The sequence below is a fragment of the Mchenga conophoros genome, linkage group LG23, assembly GCF_057382185.1.
Source record: "Mchenga conophoros isolate Kocher_MC1m ecotype Shallow Benthic linkage group LG23, M_conophoros_male_GT1.1, whole genome shotgun sequence".
NCBI lineage: Eukaryota > Metazoa > Chordata > Actinopteri > Cichliformes > Cichlidae > Mchenga > Mchenga conophoros.
The window spans coordinates 52,422,946-52,441,163 of record NC_140547.1 but is presented as its reverse complement, the minus strand read 5'-3'; the positions used below and the strand labels follow the sequence as shown (position 1 = coordinate 52,441,163).

At 41.5% G+C, this 18,218-nt stretch overlaps 1 protein-coding gene across 3 annotated transcripts in view; it reads right to left on the bottom strand.

Moving 5' to 3' along the window:
* The window catches only part of hecw2b (HECT, C2 and WW domain containing E3 ubiquitin protein ligase 2b), a 77,463-nt gene that overhangs the window by 52,161 nt on the left and 7,084 nt on the right, over window positions 1–18,218 (bottom strand). For all 3 annotated transcript variants that reach the window (XM_085265516.1, XM_085265518.1, XM_085265517.1), the window contains 4 exons: window positions 12,165–12,272; window positions 9,930–10,024; window positions 3,625–3,700; window positions 3,383–3,552 (listed from right to left, as the gene is read on the bottom strand). In XM_085265516.1, the coding sequence (XP_085121642.1) occupies window positions 3,383–3,552; window positions 3,625–3,700; window positions 9,930–10,024; window positions 12,165–12,272 (449 nt within the window). The remainder of the gene's footprint in view (window positions 1–3,382; window positions 3,553–3,624; window positions 3,701–9,929; window positions 10,025–12,164; window positions 12,273–18,218) is intronic.

Sequence of the window (18,218 nt, the reverse complement as noted above, 5' to 3'; positions counted from 1 at the left end):
CACTCCCTGCCAGTTGCTGATGCCCTCACCTTTCGGACACTAAGAACCACCAATGGGTGGTTCTTAGTGTCCGGGGCTGGGTGCCTGGGTGTGTATTGGCTCACTCCCGGCGCCTGCTTGGTGGGGCCTAGCACCCGTGGCTCAGTCGGGCCCCTTCCGAGGGGTGGAGGGCCCTCAGGCCTCTGGGCCTGGGGCTCAGTCTGCGCTTCCCAGAGTTGTCTCTATTTTCTGAGGCAACTGAGGTAGTTTGCGTTGGTGTCTGTTGTGTAGGTGACATTCACCATGCTGTTGCATGCTGGGGCAGCAGGCTGACGATGCCAACAGACTCAATAAACGTATCTGCCAGTGACATTGTGGAGAAGGAGCTGAACATATATTGTCCAAAATAAGCAGAATGTTGGACAACACCTCCGACCCAGTCGTTTAGCACCACTGAACAACAGGAAATATTTTTGTTTAATTAATTTAGGTTAGTTAGTTGCTGTTCTTACTGTCTTGGAGCAACTATGCCCACAATAATGTCTTCTGTGATTAATAAAGTACTCCAGCTTTGATTGTGATTCTGATCAATCCCGAATTATTTAAAAGTAGAATGGGAGGCAGAGCCTTCAGCTACCAGGCGCTCATGTATTGAACCATTTACCTTTTCATCTTAGCTTTGATGCCTGACAGGAGTTTTCCTGTAGGCATCACAGAGCTACCAGGTTATTGGCTGGTAGTTGATGGGACCTGCCTTTTCTGAAGATCCTTAGCAATCAGGACTGTTCAGCCTTTACTTCGCCATTCCAGGCGTGTCTTGTCCAATAGCAGCTGGTTCCTTTGTGCTGGTAGATGCTCACAGAGTGCAGTGCGCTTGTTTAGCCAGGAGATGTGAATCGTGTCAGGGCCTGGCTCTGTCCAACTCTACATACTTGAGACTCTTTCTCAGATGTCTACCATGGTGATTGTTATTGGATCCTGTTCAAGGAGGTTGCTGTGACCTGCTCTCAGATCCATTGGCTACTGAGCGTTGTTGTTATATGATGTCTCCTTCTCCCATATGCTCTTCCAGTTGCTCTGTCTCCAGCCTTGGTGGGGCTGCTCTCATAGTGCTCCTCTACCACTGAGAATATACCTTGGAAGGTTTATTCTCCTGCCTTCTGTCTCTTGTGTATACCTGTTCTAGCGGCTAGTCAAGGCTGTGGTTCTTTGTTGGCAGTATCCAAGGCCACAAGTATAGGCAGCTTTCTGTACTTCTTAGACATCCCCTTCTACGTCTGCAACTCCGACATTTGGCTAACTGCTCTCCATGCTGCTTTGATTTTGGTCTCTAGTCTCCTTCTCCATCAAGGGTACTGCTCCTTGTGGCTGTTCATCTTGTAGCCAAGCATGTCACTGATCACTGCTGCTGTGGTGTACATAGGCTGGCTGGTTTTGCTGATGGTCACAGTAGAGATTCTCCATAATGCATCTTTCTATAGACCTTCAGAGTATACTTCATGTAGTCTTGATAAATGGCCAAAGGGGGTCCAGGTTTCCAGCTGCCAGCTGCTCTAGCACTCAACGCCTCCAATTTGCTAATGCAAGTTAGCCACACTGTCCCATGTAAGGAGGACTCTGATTGGTTAGAGAGAGACACACTGGCTGCCTGGATCTTTCTGCAGAGCTGTGCAGATAGCTTTGCACTGCTAAGAAGTATCTGTGCTTATACAAATACAGCCTCTGTATTTACACTCTGCCCAACAAAGACATACGTGAAGAATATGAAAGGATTCTGCAGTGAGATAAAGAGCTGAACCTTGTGTCTGTGGACAGCCTGACCCCCTGTTGAAAGTAATGTGCTAAACATGGCTAATGCTATTATTACTGCCTTAAAGCTCATGATTAAAATGCTGATTGTAAATACATCAGTCCATATGTTGCCACATAACTATAGTTGTCTCTTCTATCTTTCCTTTTATTACTCTGCCAAGGCAAAGAGTAGAGTGAACACTATTGCTGTAAGTTCATTTATTTTAACTACACGAGTATACAAATTCATCCTCAGCTGGACATAGATGATCATCAAGGACCATCTTTACCTAATCCCAGCCTCTAGGGCTACGCTCAAACTGCAGGTCTTAATGCTCGATTCTGAGTTTTTGAACAAATCCGATTTTTTTGTCTGCTCGTTCACACTACAAATAAAATGCGACAGCAAATGCGCTCTAGTGTGAACGCTCAAAGCGGCCGCATGCGCAAAAGAAGACGTCACGCACAACGCGCTCTGTTTAGACCCAGAGCAACAGTGTTGTTTGACTGATGGCCTTAATATAAAGACTTGTTTCTGACTTTACGTTTCCCAATTTTGCTTCAAGTTATTTTGTTATTTACATAATAATGTAGATAACCTAATATTGATCCTTATTGCTGTTTTAGAGGAGCGGTGCTTCAAAGGATAGCTGCAGATTTCTGTCAGAATCTGCAGATTATACAGTACAAATAAAATGTTCACGTTTCTCCAACGTTGTCTTCCCAACAGTTTCACTGATATCTACACTGGATGGTCAGGAAGCGTTCGCGATGTCTTCTCCGGAGCTGATAATTGGCGTCTGTCTTGTGTCAGTGATGTAAAAGACGGATTTAATGCGACATGACCATCAAACAGCAGTCGCTTTCTAAAACATCGGATATGTATCGGATTCAGCGCCACATACGAAAGTGACCCAGAATATCGGATTTGTGCCGTTCACACTGTCACACCATGATCGGATAGATGGTCGCAGAGGGTCAAAAAAGTCGGATTTAATGCGCTTTCGCCTGCAGTGTGAACGTAGCCTAATACGGTATGTTCAATCTTATCAGTGAATGCCCAGCATATTGCAATGAGTATCATTTAACCATTTACTGCACCTACAGTACCTGTATGTAGTCAAATGTGTGGTAAAGATGTAGATAATTGAATTTAATTATTAATAAACTGCATGCAATGAAAACCAAAACTGAAATTGATTCAGTTTATACATTTCTTCTGTATGCCCTCTAGAATATATACAGACATCCATGTTTACAGTGATACAAAGCATTAGAACAGTTTATCTATATGTACTTTTGCTAATAACAAATCATCTTTATTTTTAATCAAAAACATAAAGTACAAGTCTAATTAGTACCATGAATAAGAAATTTGAGTAGTGAAATGGTTCAAATAAAAATGGATGTTCATGTGACAGTGAGCTAATGATAATTCTATTAGAAGTAAAAGAACTGGCATGGCCAGGGCATGCAAGACTACTTAGGGCTGCCAGTTTATTATTAGAATAGGTGTCACAGATAGAGTGCCCTCACCCATCGGCTCCATCCAAGCTCTGTAGTGCCTGCTGGGTAAGGTAATCTTATTGAGTCAGTGTGAAGTTATGCTAACCTCCCCAAGCCACACAGGGTTGATGGTGTTGGATATGATGGAGGAGCGTCTCTCCTGGCCATGGTGGGTAAACTTTGGGAGGCCGCTCCTCTTCCCGGGCTGGATCGACATTTTCAGGTAGGGGTCCGGGTTGAAGAACATCCCTTTCTTTAGGTTCACTGCTCGGAAGTCTGAATTGGAATACTTCATGAGTATTTTTGTATTCATTCTCCAGCACATTTCCACTGACTCATTCATCTCACCTGACAGGGTGAAGCTGACAAGTTTCCGACAGTGCTCATACTCTGACTGCTCCTCCACCTGGCCTTCACCCCTCACCTGATGACAAAAAAAAAGAAAAACAAAAAAATGAACATGTTTTCAGCCCTGACTCTAACAGATAAAAGTTTAACCAGGAAGACTTAAGTGGGTGGAGTTAAGACTGTTTCTCACATCTCTTCACATGAGAGAGGTTAGTGCCATTCACCCTCACTACAATCACACCTCATTGAATCTCACTGTTTAAATTCAGTTTATGGCTTCCCAAAGCCACAAACTATCCAAAATATATTATTCTTTTCACAAAGCTCCATGTATTAATGCTTGAATTTATTAGCCATTATTTTATCAGGATGAGTCAGTAAGAGTGAAAAATAATTTTGTGAGCTCTTGAACTCTTGAACAGTTCCTCGTGTAACCTGGATTTATTATCCATCCATTTTCTTCCACTTATCCAATTCTGAGTCACGGTGTGGCTGGAGCCTATCCTAGCTGTCTTAGGGCAGAGGGTCGGGGTACCCCTGGACCTGTCCAGGGTGTACTAACGCATAGAGACAGACAACCATTCATACTCCAATTCACACCTATGGGCATTATAGAATTACCAATTCACCCCACTAACTGCAGGTCTTTGGACGGTGTGAGGAAGCCAGAGTACCCAGACAGAACCATACAAACACAGGGAGAACATGCAAACTCCACAGAGAAAGGCCCTGGCCTCACAGCAAGAAGGTCCTGAGTTTAGTTCCACACTGAACCTTCTTGCTGTGAGGCAACAGTGCTGACTAGGGCTGGGCCATATCACACCGTTCACAGTAACACCGGTATAATGTTGGGCAACGATAACAAAATGAAATATCGCAATAGAATATGGGTAAAACGCGCATGTGCAGTGCCTTTGTTTACATACGGCGACGCAGAATGAGAAGGGCGAAAGCAGATCGTTGAATGAAACATGAACCAGAACTGGTTTGTAAAAATGCTGCAGCTTCAGTGGTGTGGAACTGGTTTAGCTTTCGTCCGTCAGATACACAACAAAGCACTATTTTTGGTAGCGCATGCTAGCGGGCCGTCGTTATTACCGTGTTGTTTGGAAAACACGGCACACTTCAAATCAATCCTTAGATTTTTCTCAAAAATCAACAGAGCCCCTTATAACCCCGTGTGCCTTATGTATGAACTCTGGTTGTGTTTACTGACCTCGAAACGATTTCATGTACACGGCGCTCGAAAACCTGTCAAATGTTTCGGTACGACTTTGCTAAGCTACGAAGCCGCACCGCTTGATGGATTGTCGGAGCATTACGGCTATTGTAGGCGGAGCCTCGCGGAGTGATATGTACTGTGCTTCAACATAATGTTACCGTATTGTGTGTGTATAACCTCTTTTTAAGTTTTGTGGATATTATACATGGTTATGCTGAGGATATGTCGGCCAATTTCCACTGGAAATGCCCTTTGGTTAAACTGTCAGCAAGGAATTGCATTTGCACTGTTACATTTGTATATAACTTTAATGCACATAAAAACAGCTGCTTGTTTAAGTTAAAATACATTGATGGGTTTTTTTTTTTTGCACTAATAAAGTTGTGGAGTTGTAAAGTATTTTGTCTAGTGTCAATTATATCGTCAATTATATCGTCAGTTATATCTTATCGCAAATTTTCAAATGTATATCGTGATAAATATTTTTGGTCATATCGCCCTGCTCTAGTGCTGACCACTGTGAGATTGCAGAACACTGGTCAACTGTTCTGCAGGTCAAGTTAAAGTCCGACATCACAAAGGAAAGTCCTACAACACAAGGCACACTGTCCTTTTTTAGTCACTAGTGACTAAAAGATTCTCACCTTTCCACGCACTGAGCACATACTGCTTTGCCTTTACAGTATGGCCCAGATAAACCTCAAATTCACACTGTACAAGATCTATCGTAAAACATTGTTAGATCCCAGGAGGTCTGGACTCCATCTACATTAAACTTTTCTATAGCATTGAAGGTCTCAGTGAGCACCATGGCCTCTATCATCTTAGTCAGGAAGCTGAGTGTTAGGGTACCTGGGTCGTCCACCCAGTGTTTGTGTTTTTGTTTCTCTGAGTCTTGTTAATTTATTCGGTTCTCTGTGTATTTTAGATTTCTTTGCCCAGTATGATTTTACTCCTGAGTTTATTCTCTATTTCTAGTCTTGGTTTGCCTTCGTGATTCCTCCCCTGTTAGGTCAGTCTTGTCTTCGTGTGCATCTGTCTGTTCCCTTAGTCTGTGTCTCTGCGTACTTCCTGTTTTACTTTGATAGTCTCCCGTCGGTGTGCGTCAGGTTCTGTTTTGCATCTCATCTGTTTAATTAGGGTCAGCTGTGTTTCCTTTCTGGTTCTTGTTCCCTTATTTAACCCTTGTATCTATTGTCTGTGTTTTCCTCTGTTCAGTGTTGTGTGTTTCTAGTTTAGTTTCTAGCGTTCCCCAGTTTATTTCCTGTATTGACTCATGCCAGCAATAAAGCTGAGGTTTTTGAGTTTATGTTCTGGAGTCTGCATTTGGGTCCTCCATTCCTGCCTGCCGCACACAGACCATGACACGAAAAACCTGACAGTGCTCCGGCGCTGCTCTGAGGATAACCTTCCAATGAGACAACCATTTCTGCAACAGTTACGCCTGTCTGGCCTGACAAAAGCCACTCCTCAGTAAAAGGCACACAACAGCCTGCATGGAGTTTGCCAAAAGGCACCTGCCAGGCAACCTATCAGATAATGACAAAACAAAATTCTCCAGTCAGATGAAACAAAGATTTAAGTCTTTGAGGGTCATGTCTGGAGCACTGCTCATCACCTGGCCAATATAATCCCTAAAGTGAAGCATGGGGGTGGTAGCATCATCCTTTAGGACGGGTACTCTGGCTAGTCTTCCCAGTTTCTGAGGAAAAAAATGAATCTAGCAACACAGAGACATCTTTGATCACGTTCTAAGCTGGGTTCAAGGTTATGGCACGGTGGTTAGCACTGTTGCCGCACAGCAAGAAGGTCCTGAGTTCAATTCCACCATCAGGCCGGGGTCTTTCTGTGTGGAGTTTGCATGTTCTCCCCGTGTTTGCGTGGGTTCTCTCCGGGTACTCCGGCTTCCTCCCACCGTCCAAAGACATGCAGCTTGTGGGGATAGGTTAATTGATTAATCTAAATTGTCACTAGGTGTGAATGTGCGAGTGAATGTGAGTGTGAATGGTTGTCTGTCCCTGTGTGTTGGCCCTGCGACAGACTGGCAACCTGTCCAGGGTGTACCCCGCCTTTCGCCCTATGACAGCTGGGATAGGCTCCAGCGCCCCCCGCGACCCTGAAAAGGATAAGCGGAAGCGAATGGATGGATGGATTCTTGTGTATTGGTTTGAATAACTGTGTCCACCTTTTGCTGTTCTGGCTTGGCTGGTAGGTACTGGACCTTCTGTTCTGGTCATGCTTCACCTTTTCAGGTGAAGATGGCTATTAGAGTCCTCTACTATAACTGAGTCGGCTGGGTCCATGATCAACCCAATATCACGGCAAAGGATGTTATAGACAGGCCAGTCCACTGTGTCCATTTCATGTTTTAGAAAGCTAAAACATGAAATGGACACAGTGGAGGGGAGTTGCCATGATGGTCACATTCTTTTGTCAGGCGGCAATTTGATCCATAATAAAGGACTTTGAAAACCACACAAAAACTGAAATTTCAGTTTCATTGTTGAGTTCTTACAAAACACTAAATAAAACACATCACAAGGAGGAAGCCAGTGGAAGAAAGTGGCATTGAATAGACTGTGACAACACAAGATAACGGGGGGATAGGAAACAGGTGGGAACACAGTTTGTTAATAATAATAATAATAATAATAATAATAAACTTTATTTATAAAGCACACTTAAAAACCAAGGGTATGCCCAGGTGCTTAACAAGTAACATAGAGAATAGGAGGAGGATAATAGAAATAGGACCAAAGCAAGTACTAAGTATGCAAGCAGGTAGCTGTCACTGATACACAGGAAAGCAACAGGTACAGAGCAAACAAGAATTTAAATGAGCATAAAAGTGCATCATATAAAATCATAAAAGAAATATTAACTAGAGGGAAAGACAAGATTGAATAAGTGGGTTTTTAGTCGTGATTTGAACAGTGCAATGGAGTCAGATGCGCGGAGGTCGAGAGGAAGGTTATTCCACAGTCCCGGGGCAGCCAGAGCAAACGCACGGTCACCCCGGGACTTCAGCCGAGATCTGGGTCGGGTCAGAAGTAGTTGAGTGGCAGATCTGAGTGTTCTAGCAGGAGTATGTGGTTTGAGAAGTTCACTAAGATAACTTGGCGCTAATTTATTAATAGTTTTGAATGTAAGGAGTAATATTTTAAATTGAATACGGTACTTTATGGGCAGCCAATGTAAGCTAGCTAGAACAGGAGTAATATGGCAAAATTTCCTGGCACCAGTCAAGAGGCGGGCTGCTGGATTTTGGACTGTTTGCAGTCTACGAAGAAGAGAAGAAGGAAGACCGTAGTACAAGGAGTTACAATAATCCAACCTGGAGGTCACAAAAGTGTGAATAAGCTTCTCCAGGTCCTCGTGCAGAACATAATGCCTAGCCTTAGAGATAAGGCGCAGTTGGTGGAAGCTAGATCTCACTACAGCAGACACTTGCTTATCGAGTTTGAGCGAGCTATCCAGCAGTACACCCAAGTTACTGACATAGTCACAAGAAAAACTAGCAAAGGAACCCAGGGCAGCACAGAGTTGGGCACGAGGGATTTTACTGTTGAACACCACAATCTCAGTCTTCTTATCATTTAAAACAAGGGAATTACTCAGGAACCATTCTTTGACCTCCCGCATGCATTCTTGAAAGTAGTGCAGGGACACAGCAAGGTCGTCAGTAAGGTCAAAATAGATCTGTATGTCGTCGGCGTAACAGTGGAAGGCGATGTTGTATTTTTCAAAGATTGCGCCCAGAGGGAGCAAATACAATGAGAAGAGAATAGGGCCTAAAACTGATCCTTGAGGCACACCACAACAGACCAGAGCGGAGGAAGAGGAGAAGGTGCCTAAGTTAACTGATAAGGATCTATCAGCGAGGTATGATTTGAATCAGTCGAGGGCAGTGCCTCTAATACCCACAGTGTGCTCAAATCTTAGTAATAAAATGTTATGGTCCACCATATCAAAGGCCGAAGAGAGGTCCAGTAAAACTAGGTTTATATGTTGAATTGTCATTTATGCTTAGAAATATGTACTCATATATACTTTGATTTTTATAATCGATTGCATAATGATAGAGGTCTGATCCTTAGTAGTCTGCAAAGACTGTGTGTGCCTCCCAGAGTGTTCTGGCACACACATCCTAAGGTCATGAGAGAGGTCGTACCTTCTCTTACTGTTTTATGGTACGGTAAATACATCTATGTCTGCTTAGGTATAAGTGTCTTTTGTTTAGATGAACTGCTGGACTTCCAGGTCCAGCAGATCTAGGGGAGTCATTCACGGGGTCACATGCTTTTTGCCATTGTAGCAGATCCATCTGCTTCCGCTTATCCTTTTCAGGGTCGCGGGGGGGTGCTGGAGCCTATCCCAGAGGTCATAGAGCGAAAGGCGGGGTACACCCTGGACAGGTCGCCAGTCTGTCGCAGGACTAACACACAGAGACAGACAACCATTCACTCCCGCATTCACACCTATGGGCAATTTGGATTACTCAATTGGGAGGAAGCCGGAGTACCCGGAGGGAACCCACGCAAACTCCACACAGAATGACCCCGGCCTGATGGTGGAACTGAACTCAGGACCTTCTTGCTGTGCGGCAACAGTGCTCACCACCGTGCCACCGTGCTGTAGTAGAATTGTCTCTAAATGTTCCAGCAATAGGCCTGTGCGAGACAGACCTATCACAGTTCTAGGTTAACCAATCACTCTGGGGGACGGTAACAACTCAGTTTTCCTTTAATATAGCTGGTGTGTTTTTCTTTCATTTTATGGAAGAGATCAGCAGAGTGTGATGTAGGAGTGCGTTTAAGTTTTAAGGAGTTTGTAGAGCTGAGCTGCCTTTTATTTTGAAAGGTTTTCTCATGTCTGATATATTAGACGGCCAAGTAAAAGCCTGTATTTTGGTCAAGTTTTGGCTTGTCCTCACTGTGACGCTGATTTAAACTCCTTTATTTATTGACAGATACAAAACATATACATTTGTAACAAATCGCAGCTGCTTGGGCCCACACCTGGACAGAGGACACAACAATCACTGGGAGAAAAGAAGGTGGGACACACAGACAGCTATACATACTGGTACTGCAGGATTCTTGACGGTGATACAAGGTGTTGTTGCTCTTAATGCTCCACTTATACCATGATAATATTTAAAGCAGATCTTTGTCTCGGCTGTGGAGAGAGAAAACACAACACTCTACCTTTATGATCATAATTCCATGTATTAAAAAACATTTTCATAAGAGTTATGTAACTTGGTAAAATATGTGCCAACAACAGAAAGCATTGATTCCAAAATCACCTTATTTAAATAAAATTGAAACATAAATCTGCTACTACATTATATTACACACTGTGTAAAAGTCTTGAGTTACCCCAACCATTCATTATAATTTGCTAGAAAAATGGGAAATGTAGTGATTTATTGAAAGACATGCAAACACACATGGAAATACAGTTTGTAAAGAAAAAAAAGTCTGTACAATTTTCAATGTAAGTCAGTATTTTGTATGAGCACGCTGAACAATCTCAGACACGCATCTTTGTCATTTCTTTAAGCAGTCTTCGCAGATAGCTCTCCAGGCTCGGTGAAAGACATTCCAATGCTCTTCTTTGGATGTTGCAGATCAAAATCTGACCATACTTTTCTGTGCTTGTAATGCCATCAATTCTGACAAGATCCGTAACAGCACTGGCTGAAATTGTTATTCAGATGCCAGAAGAGAACGGATGTTGTCGCGACCTCCTGAAAATACTTTTAGGATTTAATCCACCATATACACTACTGGTTAAACACCTTCTCATTTAATGTTTTTTCTTTATTTTCATAACTATTTTCATTGTAGATTCTAACTGAAGGCATCAAAACTATGAATGAACACATATGGAATTGAATTATTCCAGGGTTTACCTTCCAATATAAAGCGCCTTGAGGCAACTGTTGTTGTGATTTGGAGCTATATAAATAAAATTGGATTGAACTGAATTTAATTATGTATATCTGCTACTGGAACTCTGTGTGGCATTTAAATGGACTCTAATCTGAGGTGCTGTTAACTTGCGATTTCTAAGGCTGGTGACTCGGATGAATTTATCGTCAGCAGCAGAGGGGACTCTTGGTTTTCCTTTCCTGAGGCGGTCCTCGTGTGAGCCATAGCACTTGATGGTTTTTGCAACTGCACTTGGGGACACATTCAAAGTTTTAGCAAGATCTGAAAACTGCTGTTCACAAACGCTGCCCATCTAATCTGACTGAGCTGGAGCTGTTCTGCAAAGAAGAATGGGCAAAGATTTCAGTCTGTAGATGTGCAAAGCTGGTAGAGACAGACCCGAAAAGTCTGGCAGCTGGAACTGCAGCAAAAGCTGGTTCTACAAAGTGTTGACTCAGGGGGCTGAATAATTACGCACACCCCACTTTGCAGTTATTTATTTGTAAAACATGTTTGGAATCATGTCTGATGTTCGTTCCACTTCTCACGTGTGCACCACTTTGTGTTGGTCTTTCACCTGGAAGTCCAATAAAACTGATTCATGTTTGTGGCTGTAATGTGACAAAATGTGGAAAAGTTCAAGGGGGCCGAATACTTTTGCATCCACTGTAGTTTTACTAGTGTTGTGAAACTGGCTCTAGATTTCAATATGCTAGATTTTAAAATGGCATGGAAGTGGGTTGATGACTTTTTAAAAACTATTTAAAAGCTAAGTATTTGAAGTTAAAAATATAAGGAATTATATACTGTATGTTTAAATTTTGTATCAAGTTAAAATAAAATAATTATTTTTTTAAATACAAATAGAAATTTGATCATTTGAGACTGGAGTAAACCAGGTCTTTAAATCTGTCCCACATTACTAATTCAAGTTTATTTTGATGGTAAGAAAGACCAGTGAAAACTGAACCTTCAACAATTTGTGAGATATTCATATATAAACATCACCTCAAATTTCAATGTGCAACAAAATGGCCTGAAATGAATATCTATGTATCTTGAAACATATTTAATACATGAAGCTAAAATTTCACAGTAACCACGATATATGTTCAAACTTTGTTCCATAACATTTCATGCAAACCAGATGGAATCACCCACTGATATAACCTTGTTGTCCTTTGCATCTCCAACTCAGAAACGGAGACTGAGACTTTAATGCACTTGTTCAAGCCCTGCACAGACCCCGGTGAAGCCTGGCCTCCACAGCATATCATTAGGTTTGTATCACCAAACTCAACAAAGCTATGCAGCATTAACGGGAAGTATGCATCGCATAAATACAGGATCATTTGTAATTAACAAGAACACAAGACACTCACGCTCCATAAAATAGGGTCCCGGCTCCAGTCTCCACACAATCTGTCCTCTCTGGGTGCCGTTCACACCGCGGTTCTTGGATTCCCACACATTGGCCACACAGTTCTCATCTGTGAAACATTTATATGTAAATATACATAAATATGTTTAAGTAAATATACATTTCTAAATGTGTTCTTTACCTCTGCACAGATGCTTACAGACATAGAAGGATGCCAACAGTTATTGATACAAGAAGAACACAAAACTAAGTTTTTAAACAGTGAAATTACAACTCACACAACTACACTTAATTTTCTATTTGTTTGTTTAATTGTTACATTATTTCAATATCTTACATTTTATGTATTTACCTTCTTATTCTTAAGATCTTTTGTACTTACATTTTTCCATATCATTGGTTTATTTTAAGTTTTTCTTCTTCATTGTCTGTCTGGTGTGTAACATTGTTGTTAATGCACAATTTGCACAGTTAAGCAGCATGATTCATTATTGAAGAATTAGGGGTGCAATGATATTCGTATCGATATTGAACCGTTCGATACAGTGCTTTCGGTTCGGTACGCATATGTATTGAACAATACAACATTTGTAATTTATTTTATCAACTTTCCTTCTGACGATGCTGTCTGTGTTGAGCGCTCAGTGAATCTGTGTTCGACTACTCCGCCTAGGCTGCACTGTCGAGCGCAGATCCACTGAGCGCTCAACACAGACAGCATAGTCAGAAGGAAGAGCGCAGGGCAAGCTAGCGAGACAGAAGTTAAGCTCTCCTTGCAACATGGACCTCCCCCACTCTCAGATCTGGCGTTTGGAATTATTTTGGTTTTCATGTGACGTATGACCCTGAAGGTAAGCGAGTCATGGACTAAAGTAAAACAGTATGTTGGATGTGCCACGCAATGCTCAATTACATGGGTGGGAACTAGTGTGTTAGCGCAGTTAGCTCGTTAACATGTTGGCCGTCTAGCCCCATGCACGGAGTGATCGGCGGTAGCTCGTTAACGGAGATTTGCAGTGTTGTGACGTTAAGGTCATTTCAACGAGATTAACCTGAAAGCACTAGTGGGAACACAACGAATATGACTGCACATTTACACCGACATCATCCTAGTGCAAAGACAAGTGGAAGCAGACAAAAAAAAGCAAGCATGCTACTAACTTTAGCCGAGTCATTTAGACAGCTGTTAGCACGTGATTCTCCTTATGCTGCTGAGAATATAGCCCAGAAGAAACGGATAGTATAGCTTTTATTTTGGAAAGAGACATTTCTCTGTAATAAACTCTCTTTTCCAAAGATGAGTGATTCCTCAATCAGATACAGGGCTCGCAATATCGCTAGCCCGACGTCCTGGGGCTAGAGATTTTTTTCAGTCGGGCTACCAAAATCTATCTCTGCCCTGCCCGTCGGGCTATTGTAGGAAGAAAAATATATGTCAATGCTTTTGCATTCTTTCAGAAATGTAGCTGGGTAATTATGTCATTGGCATCGGTGAGCCACTGTCAATATGTGACATATTGAAATCGCGTTTGAATTTGCGCTTGTTTTTTTGCTTTCACTTTGCAATCGTGCGAACTGTGTATAGAGAGCGACAGCACTGATCTGTGAGTGATGATAATTTGTGCACCAATTCCTCTGACATCGTCTTATTAATCGTTAGCTTACTATGCAAACATGACAAGTGAAATCTCCCGCAGCTTAAACATGTGAGAGGTTGATCGCAGAGAATCGCTGAGCTTATGTGAGTGCGTGTGTAAAAGCATTTCAGTTCTGCTGAGCCAAATAAGACAGGTCAGGGTGAAGAAGTGACAGCCAAAGAAAAGCTTACCACAAAACGGAGAAGTTATGACAAATCAGACTATAAGGCAAAAAGAAAGTGCAGCTTTATGGTTTCATGGACAAAATTATTTCTGTGGCTGCAATATGATGAGCTAAATAACCAGGGCTGCACATAAGTGGTCCGCAGGTGCGCATTCGCTGTCAAAATAAAAAACACGCACAAGGGTTAGGGTTAAATTTAAAAACTGTACTTTTGAGTTAAAATATATATTTATAATTTTAATAAATGACAAATTAAAAAGGCATGAACATTTTTTTTGTATCGAAAAAATATCGAACCGTGACACCAAAGTATCGAACCGAACCGAACCGTGAATTTTGTGTATCGTTGCACCCCTATGAAGAATGTCATAAACGGTTTAAAGTGCCTTTATTATTAGATTTTTTTCAGTCTTCACTAAACGGTTCTCAAATTTAACTTAATATCTGAGTGTCTCTTAGCTTTCAACCAGTTGGTTAGTCCATTTTTTTCCTCACTAAGTTGACTAAGAAATTGGTTGCCCTGAACATCCATAATAGCCATTTATTTACAGGCAGCGCCTGCTAGTCCATATCTGATGATCCCCAGTTCAGTTCTGAATTGGCCTTTTCCTGCTCCTATTTTTAAGCATATTAAAGGACAAAATCAGCAGTGTCATCCAAACTGAGTTATGATCTGCACCCAGTTTTACTCACTTTACTTAAATTCACCATCTCATATTTGCTGGATGACGCACATTTGACGATGAAATTAGCCCACTATGGTTGGGCTAATTTCTGACGGAGATGAGACAGCATACAGGGTAGAGAATTTAAAACATAACTTATGGACTTGGCACAGACAGGTCCGCTCCCCTCTCATTATAAATGGAGAACGGCTGGCCTCTGCCACCCCTGAGGCTATTGCCAGTTCATCCTGTCTCAAGAAACCAGGACAATCACAGGCGACCCCTTGCACCTTGCCCACCACTTGACTCACTGCCCTCTGGTCGGCACCTCAGGTCAATGAGGTCCCACTCCAGCCTCAAAAACACCCCACCCACCAATCTGAGCCGTGGTCTGAGTAACCCTCAGGTCACTCACACACAGACTCTATACTCAGACCAGGTCCAATGCACTACTTTCAAGCACTTTGCAACCTGCCCTCTAATGTGTGCCTTCATCCTGCTTTGTATCCGTGCTGTCCTACTATTTACATTTTTATTCCATGCACATCGTACATGTACAATGACAATAAACGTCTATTCTATTCTAAGATGTGCAGACACACACATGGAGTAAAGAAGCAAAATGCACACTCACATGCAGGGGTGGTTAAACACAAGGCGAGGCATTTATTTTGGCCAGAGAGAATAATAGAAAACACAATAGAAAAAGATGGAACAAAAGCCAATAGTGGGAAATAACACTAGGAAAACAGTAATACTAAAGCTGGCAGACCCAAGGAGAAGATGACTGATGTTCTGAGAAGAGACAATACATACACAAGGAGGTGATTAGGAAAAGTGGAGACACATGGGAAAAGACACAGCAGAATGGAATTAAGCTAATGAGGCAGGAACAGGAAGCATAAACAATGAGATCCAGACTAAGACACAAACTTGACAAAGAAAATGTAAATGGACATGACTGACTTCACAAAGGTGATGCTGGGGAGAAGACTCTTAGATGAGACCAAGACCGACTGGACGCAAAAGGGAAGAAATCTTCCCGTTGTTTTCATGGCATCGCTGGAAAAAGGCTGAAGTTAACCTTGCAAACCACATTTTCGACATGGTGTATACGGGGTACAGTGGTCACTCAGCATTAGCATGATTTTATTTTTTCTAAGTAAACACACCTGTTTGACATTTGACCACTGTTAAAAATAAATGTATTCATATAGCACTTTTCACAGATAAATGTCACAAAGTCTTCACAATAAAACGAAAAAAACTCAGATTAATTAAAACATAAAACAACAAATGAATTGTTGTCTGTATAGAAGTGTCTTCAGCTGCTTTTTAAAAGAGTCAATGGAGTCTGTACAACTTAAAGACAACTGAAGAGAACTGTATAGCCTTGGTGCCTGAAAAGCCCAAACCTGGCGTGTTTTGAACCTTGTACCAACCAAGCATGAGGTTTCAACAGCTCAGAGTTTTGCTGGGGAGCTTCACCACGTACAGCCCTAAAACTTAAAACTAAAATTTTAACATTTATCAGCAAACAATGAAGAGAAGCCGAAAGGCAATATGCAATCTCTTGTTAGGGCCAGTTAAAAGTCTTGTCGCAGCATCATGTCGCAGTCCAAAATCCAGAGTTGATTTGGAGAATCACTGAACTGTCAAATATGACGCCCAAATTTGAGACTCGACTGAACAGAAGAGCCGGAAAACCCACTGATATTCCAACTTACCCAAAAGGAATATAAAAGGAGCCCGATATCGACCGCCCACTTACCCCACGTCATAATAAGACACCGAAGAAGAAGGAAGCATCCAGGGTAGCAATTCTTGTTTCTGTTACACTGTCATCGACTTTAAACTGGTGTAATTTTGCAATTGAAACTATGATATATCCCATGATATTGATGGACAAAGTTGTAGAAAATAGTTCAACTAAGATAAATTACCTATCATTACAAAAGTACAGCAGACTGAATGCACAGTCTAAACAAACACTGTTACTGTAGAGCTGCAGAAGGAAGAATATTTCAAGAATCCAATAGAAATTCAGAACTTGTAACAGCTTGTAATAAAAAATGTAATTATGATAAAGATAAACAAAGATTAAGCAAGCTTTGAAAGTAAAGTATAAACAGTATTTATTATTTTTTTAAAGTGTTTTATGCAAATCTAAATGTGTTGTTCATATGTTTGAGCTTAAAAAATTTTTAGTTTGAAATATATACTGGTCAAATAATCCGAATACCTTAATAATCCCTAAGTATATGTATGTATTATGTAAATAAATAAATATAGGAACACTTTGGAAAACACATCTGATCTCCATCCATCCATTCTCTTCCCTGTATCCTTATCCAGCTCACAGTAGGTGCATGAACCTATCCCAGCTACCACAGGGTGAGAGGCAGAGTACACCCTGAGAAATGTGCCAGCAACAAAAGAGTCCAACGTCTTGAAATGAAAAATGTACCCACAGAACGCCTGAAAAAGTAGTGAAAAAATAATGTGGCAGACTAGTCCATTTTTCAGAAATGGAACTGCAACAACCCAAAATGGCACTTTGTATGGCCACCACATGCTTTGATGCATGCCTGACAGCAGCAGAGCATGCTCCTAATCAGATGATGAATAGTGTCCAGGGGCATTTTTTTCCCCAGGGTATCACTGACCTTCTAGACCAGGGATGTCAAACTCAAATACACAGTGGGCCAAAATTCAAAACTGGAACAAAGTCGCGGGCTAACATTAATATTTATTGAAATATATTTATTCCTCCAGATACAAGAATGAATCTTATGGACTCAAACATGTTTTGCTGAAAAACTGAATATGGAACAAGCAAAGCTTAATACTAAACAATATATATATTAGCTGTATAATACCAGTAGGCCAGCTCTAATAGTAATTTGGTATGGCTTCATGGGCCAAATGTAATTAGGCTGCGGGCCAAATTTGGCCCGCAGGCCAGAGTTTGACACCTATGGTCTAGACAGTGCGTTTCTGATCCGTTAGACATTTACACCAGTCGATCACTGGAGGTCGATTTGTAGGCTCTGCTACTGTTTATTCTGTTTCTTGCTGCACAAAGAAGCAGATACTGCTGAAATCTTACCAGCCACTTTAACCAGATTACCAGGTTTGGTCTTACTGGTTAAGAACAGATTACCGTACCAAGCTATGATACAAGACATTCAAACAGATTCAACAGGTATCACCTCCACTGTAACTGTAGGTTGTGGTCCTGAGTGTGATTACTGTGTTAGACTCATGAACCACACCACGAGTAAAACGAGCCAGAGTTACATTTAAAAGGGCCGAACACCAAAGGTTTGGAAACATCCTGAGAAACTTGGATCATTGTGCCAAAACCACAACACAGTCATCTGCTGTCCAATTTAAGAAAGCGAGCTATCTACATAGTCACAAAAATACAAAAAGAATTGTTAATAATTAGTAAAATTATATAAGTGTAATAAGTATAAAAGCAATAATAATAATAATAATAATACCTGTGCTAAAGTCATTAAAAGCTGTTGTAATTTTTCCCAACAGAACGGGGAGCATCTGATTAA